Source organism: Symsagittifera roscoffensis, unplaced genomic scaffold (assembly GCF_963678635.1).
Source record: "Symsagittifera roscoffensis unplaced genomic scaffold, txSymRosc1.1 SCAFFOLD_835, whole genome shotgun sequence".
Lineage (NCBI taxonomy): Eukaryota > Metazoa > Xenacoelomorpha > Acoela > Convolutidae > Symsagittifera > Symsagittifera roscoffensis.
This window is the reverse complement of record NW_026971098.1, coordinates 783-7,500: the sequence shown is the minus strand read 5'-3', so window position 1 is coordinate 7,500 and position 6,718 is coordinate 783. Positions and strand designations below refer to the sequence as shown.

Sequence of the window (6,718 nt, the reverse complement as noted above, 5' to 3'; positions counted from 1 at the left end):
TAAGGTTACTGCTTGTTTTGGTCTATAAACTCTAAAATTAGAAAACTGAATACGCCTAACTTGCCAAAAGTTGGGTTTATTCAGCCCCTTTTACTACAAATTGGGCTCATATATCCCCTTTTTGAAGAATTGGGTTCATTCAAACCCATACTGGGAAAACGATGACCAAATATTAGGTCAAATTTGCTAAAAATTGGGCTCACCGAGTTCGTTTTTTCTAAAAACGGGTCATATTCTGCACGCTCCATGGAAAAAAGAAAGAAAAATGGGGATCAGCTTTGACCCATACCTCTGCACCACATCTGCTCTAGCAATCCTTAAGGTTACTGCTTGTTTTGGTCTATAAACTCTAAAATTAGAAAACTGAATACGCCTAACTTGCCAAAAGTTGGGTTTATTCAGCCCCTTTTACTACAAATTGGGCTCATATATCCCCTTTTTGAAGAATTGGGTTCATTCAAACCCATACTGGGAAAACGATAACCAAATATTAGGTCAAATTTGCTAAAAATTGGGCTCACCGAGTTCGTTTTTTCTAAAAACGGGTCATATTCTGCACGCTCCATGGAAAAAGAAAGAAAAATGGGGATCAGCTTTGACCCGGGCGAATTTGTTCGAACCATGAGGCAAACAAGGTCAAATCATAAGTCGAACAAGGTCAAATATTGAGTGGCAGAGGGTCGAACCATGAGTCAAGCAAGGTCGATCTGCTAGTCGGACGAGGTGGAATCATGTGTTCTACAAGATCGACTCATTGGCCGGGCGATATCAAAACATGAGTCGCACAGGTTTAACACATGAGCCAAAATTTGGGTGAAACTCAATTTTTGTCGGAACAATGAAGATCACTATAGTAAAACAGATGCAAATAGAAAAAGTAGGATAGCCGGTCGCTATTCAAGTTGCACAGGTTGTTTCGGCCATTTAAAAAAAAAGAGCTACAAGTTTTTTTTCTCAAATAGTGTTGCTTTTTTGTGATGTAAAAAAGAATCTGACAAAAGCTTTGAACTTCGACAGAAGAAAAAATCGTTTAATTGCGGAACAATTTTTGCAACAACAACAAAAAAGAACTCCTTGCAACTCTGTGAATCAACATCTACGACTAACTGCACCTTCATTTTTCAGGCAGTTACAATTGGCACAGATTTATGATGGACGGGCAGGTTGCCAGACAGCTCTAAAGATTTACATAGACTTTATATAAATTTAGTTACGTGCCCCTGTGTCACACAGTCGTCCATAAAAAATTTAAATCGAAAGTTGAATTTTATGAAGAAACTCAAAATGATGTAGAATAGGTACTTTGGTAAATACGTGAGTTTGTTCATAGCTGTTTGGGAGCGACCATCTTTATTCCTTTTTAATGTCTGGCATGAATTTTTCTTTTTTAGTCTAGTTTTTTTATACCTGCTTGTGTCTTTGGGATCTGTTATCTCTGTTTTTTTATACATGTTATACGTTGAATTAGGTTCCTTCTGCTTCAGTTCAGAAAAAAAATTCATTGAATTAGGTTCTTTCTGCTGTAGTTCAGAAGAAAGAATTCAGTGCATTATATAGATGTCCAACTCAGCTAGCTCATGTTCATCCAAAACTCTCGGCTCGTCTATTCTTGGGAGCCACAGAAATATCACTTCTCTTCTCCCACTCCTCTATCTTGAAGTCATTTTTTCCTCGTCCCGACCGCTTGCTTTGTCTAACTCCGCAATTTCTGATCAAGGCAGTTTTCCATTGTCATTTTTGCAATGATGGGTGATTCTAAAATTTCACTCCACTAACTTGTCTTTCGTAGTGTGCCTTGAATGGCATGATGTTTTCTTTACTATTTGGTGCAAATCTAAGAGCACTGAGAGCTCTTAGTATCATGTTTCGCAATTTTTGATCTTTGTTTTGCTCCAAGTAGAGTTTTTCTTTAAGATTTGTAATTGATTCTATGGTTATCTCAAACCTTCCTGTTGACACGTGATTTTTGACCGGTGTTTTTTATTAGTTCAATGCCTTCAATATTATCCATATTTTACCGAAACTATTCAAAAAAAAACTCAGAAGTCTGGCCCTAAGCAACTTCATCGGTTGTTCGTGCGTCGCGATTCAATTCTGTAGGAATTATATATTTTTAATAAATACTTGAGCATACATAAGCTGACGGCCAATGCATGAACGCGTCCACCGCTACTAACGCATACTTTTTCAAACTTTTCACCTTTTTGTGCGTCTCCATAAACCTAGACGTGCAGTTTCATTCGGTTTCATAAGTTTTTTATTCCTCCTAGGTTTCCTTTACGGATATCCAGCTTGAATTTTTTACCTGCTGCCGGGCGTTGTTTGAAGTCTTTTGCGGTTGCTGCCAAATTTCAGTGCATAATTGGGAATCATTTGTTTTTAGAAGCCACGTACATCTTGTGTCTCCCGTGATGGTGGGATTGTAGCCGACCTTTTGGCTATCGCCAATCTACAATCCATCCTGAAGTGATTTTTCCGGGCCTTAAAATCTTTGTAGTTGTGCGCGTAGTATTGGCCCAAATTTTTGATTGATTATTTTACCTGTGTGTCTCGATCTCGGATGGAACCTATAGTATGAATGGGTTTTTCTAGATTTAATCCCAGCATTTTCAGGTTCAGTATTTTCGGAAGTTCAATCTTTTTAAATATTTTGCATTCTGTGCAAAGAGGGTGTTGATGAGGGTGTAAGACAACCCTGTGGTTTTGCTGGGGAATGATATAATTGTTTTCTGTTTCTTTGCAACAGCTGCTTTTGCAGCGGGTAACAACTTTCTCGCGGGAATAACGTTTTTGCGTGGAGTCAATTGAATTTCCCAATCAAAATTTTTTGACATTAGGCTAGGTGGTTATTTTGCCAAATTGTTTAGCTTAACGTATGAAATTTCGTTTCCCGTCTGAGCGGGTTACTCTCTAACATTGCTACGAGCCCATAACAGCTTGTATCGCATTCTTTTATCGTTTCACGATGAATGTCAAAGTGTTTAAGCTCCGTAACGTTGTTTGGTAGTTTTTTTTTCAAATTGTTCGATCGCATTCTTGGGTCCAGGCAGGGGGCGGATCTAGGATTTTTTCTAGATAAAAAAGCACTAAAAGGTCCCTGTTTTTGCCATATTTTCTGCGCCGCAGGCAAATTTTTGAAAAAACAGGTCAAAAAAAGCCGTTTTTAGGCACTTTTTGAAAAATGTAGACAAAAAAATCGCGTTTTTTTGGCGCGAGCTCCCCCTCAAAATGAATATATATTGGCGCCAAAGGCGCCTTTAGAAAAATTTTAGGGTCGGTCGGCAAAGAATGGATTTCTTAAAAAGTACCAAAGGGGGGACCCTTTGGGTCGGCAGGGGGTCGAATCCCTGAAGGGGAAGGGAAAACGTCCGGCCCCCGCCCCCTCCCCCCTAAATCCGCCCCTGGGTCCAGGTCAGGTCAATATTTTAGTAGGGTTTAGTAGCGGCCGTTACCTGTAATTTTTGCAAGTTAAGCAACGACCTTATTGGCGAGTTCAATTGCTTTCGAGTTTCAGGAGCTATCAGTTTGTCTATCACCTTTGCAGGGGCGGATCTAGGATTTTCTCGAGGGTAGGGAGCCTTTAGAAAAATTTTAGGGTCAGTCAGTACAAAGGGGGGACTCTTTTGGTTGGCAGGGGGTCGAATCCCTGAGAAGGGGGCAGCTGGTGCACCTTTGTCACTTTTGTTTTACGGTTGGGTAATTCCCGGGCAGCTAACTTCGAAAAACAACCATTCGCATTGTGACTTTGCAAAAAATACATCTAGAAGGAAACCACCAATTTCAAATACCAGCAAACCAATTGTTGTACTGTCTTTCATAATTACCAACTGCGCATTTTGAACAAAATTTTTGCCAAAAAATTAAGAACTCGGTATAAGTTAGTGGCTTTTCTTTTACATATCGTAACTCAGTCGCACAGTTTTCCATCTTCACTGTATCAACCATCGTCTAATCCGATAAAAGTACAAGATTTGTTAGACACCGATTGTCACGCCTACTTCGCGTCCATTGCCATCCATTGCTTACAGAATCTGAGACAAATTAACGGTGATTTGCTTCATCAATGCGATTGAGTCGGGCGATCCAGAGGCACGTGAACTCACAAATCAGTCTAGCTTATGCTTGTAATGCTAAAAAAAATTTGAGCAGGAATTTGATCAGCTTTAAGTAGTCATCCGTGCACATCTGGATAAACTTAACAATAAAAAGACTGCTAAGCTCGGAATACCGAGAGCATTATTGTTTTGCGTCCTTCATATCTAGCATAATTGAAGTATTGTAATCCTTGCCGTAATCGCCGACCTTGAAAAGTCACCGCGAAGCAGCCTTTTAATTTAAAATATGTACTGATTCGCAGCATACCGTCGAGGGCAACCTTCACACTCCTTCGTTAATGTATTTGAAAAGTTTTCTTGAGTTCAAATTGGAGCCGCAGTGCCATTCTTCGTGGCAAATTAAACCCGAGGTTATTACTCCGTCGCGATCAAAAGTCGCTTTTGAATTTTTTATTTCAAGCTTTCGGATAAACTCATAATAGAAGACTTCCAGTGACGGGGTCCGCTGTCCGCGACTCATTTTGCGACCAAAGTGGGTCGCCGGAATGGATTTTCTCTGACCGAAATTGCGTACTCTCGCAAAAGGCTTGAGTCGTGCAAAGTCGCAACATGATTAGCGCAATGTCTCAACATGGGTCGCGCAATGTCGCAACATAGCTAAAAAAGTGTCGCGTAAACTCGTGAAATGAGTCGCGCAAAATCGCAACATGGGTCGCACAAAGCCGAAACATGAGTCGCTCAAAGTTGCAACATATTAAGTCGCGCAAATTATTTCGGTCGCACAAAGTCACAACAAACCCATTTTCATTCCTAATGGCCCTAACATAACTTTTTTGGATTACGCAAAGTGGCAAGTTATTTGTTTTGGGTCGCGCAAAGTCGCAAAATGTTTTCTTTTTTGTGTGTCGCGCAAAGTTGTACAATAATTCTTCGGTCGCGCAACATTGCAACACAAACATTTTGAGTAGCAATTGTTGCAACATACGTAATTTGGGTCGCGATGCTCGCAACATACCGATTTTTGGTCGCAATGGTCACATTGTACCTTTTGTTGGGTCGCTATGGTCGCAACATACCTATTAGTGGTCGCAATGGTCGCATTATAACTTTTCTTGGGTCGCGCAAAGTCGCAACATATCTTTTTTGGGTCGTGCAAAGTCGCACAAAAACTCCCTGTCACGCAAAGTTGCAACATACCCATGTTGAGTCGCAATGGTTGCAACATTAGTCCCGGCCTCAATCCGGGTTAGAACTATCTCATAACTGACTGAAGAATTGAAACGGTTATAAGCCATGTAAGCTTAACGACTGTTAAGCCATAACGGTTAAGAAGTTTAGTCATGTAAGCTGAGACGGTTAAGCCACACGAGCTGAAAACGTTTCTGATGGTTTTTCGCTCGATTCATATTGGGAATTTTCGAAGTTCTGGAGAATTAAGTGCGGACCTCGGCTCGGGTTTTTACATAACAACTCGTTTGTTTTGTGCTGGCTTATTTTGTAGCACGTTGATATAGTTCATCTGGTTAAAACACTCCCTGAATTAAAAAACTTACATAGATGAAATTGAGCAGTTTTGAGCTGTCGTCTGAGACGTCAGTAATCAGATTGAAATAGTCGATGGGGGAGACGCCCAAAACCTTGTCCATTGATTCTGAATACGGACTTTTGGAAACCACAGCACACTAAAAAAAGGTATGTTGTCGATCTGCTTTAGGTTTTTTTTAAATATTGAACACTTCTAACTGCATGAACAACTCCTTATCTCTCTAAAAGTTTGGAATGTCATCAAATGATTGCTCCTTTCATTGTCTTTTTTTTCGTTTGAAAACCCCTTCCAATTTGATTTTAACATTATTATGAATTTCATGTGATTTAGTATGAAAGCCACCAATCTCAACTGAACAAATAAAGAAACTGTGAAACTGTTCCTTCTCAAAAATTTTTTTGTATCGTCAAGAAAATGTTTTTTTTTCTTGTAAACTTTGGTTTGTGAAGAGGCGTTTTGTCGTCTGTCTTAGATAAAATTATATATGTAAGTTACAGAGGCAAAAATTGAGTAGCTATGTGTACAGTTGATCTTACATCTATTTGAGGATGAGCGTGTTCGTGTTTTGAGGGGGAACCAGTTGTACCTTCGAACGAGGGTCTGACGAGGGCCTCGAAGGCACGTCTGTCTCCGCTGCTCGACGGTCTGTCACTCTGAGAAGCCAAAAACTGGTACTTGTACAAACAGGCGTACTTGCTGAAATATCCATGAATAAATATCGAGATAATAATCGAGGGTAGCCGGTTAATGTGCGAGTAGCACAGAATGTTCCCGACCATAGTCTTAAAAATACAAAAAAAAACAGTTTTTGTTGCGACCATTGAAAGTGGAGAGGAATTTTGTATTCGGGTATGTTCCCGCACCTAAGAAAATCAATTACAATGGATTTTTGTGGTCTAAGAAAATATCAATGTAACCGATTCCTATGTTGCATTCAGACAACAAATTGGAAAAGAAAATCGATTATAATCCATTATTTTGTTCAATTTAAAAATTAATCAAAATCCATCAAAATCAAGTGAAATGGATTTTCACTTTATTTTTGTTCCGCGTCGTTCAAAATTTTGCACGAATTTCTGCATTTACAAAATGAATAATGCGGAAAGTTTGCCAAGCT

At 39.6% G+C, this 6,718-nt stretch overlaps 1 protein-coding gene across 1 annotated transcript in view; it reads right to left on the bottom strand.

The window, feature by feature from the left end:
* LOC134856158 (uncharacterized) overlaps nt 1-6,297 on the bottom strand; it is a gene marked incomplete at its 5' end in the record, with an annotated part of 15,413 nt that extends 9,116 nt beyond the window's left edge. Inside the window, 2 exon segments of the mRNA XM_063872522.1 lie at nt 5,609-5,737; nt 6,138-6,297. Of these exon segments, the coding sequence (XP_063728592.1) occupies nt 5,609-5,737; nt 6,138-6,297 (289 nt within the window).
* Nucleotides 6,298-6,718: the final 421 nt, after the last annotated feature.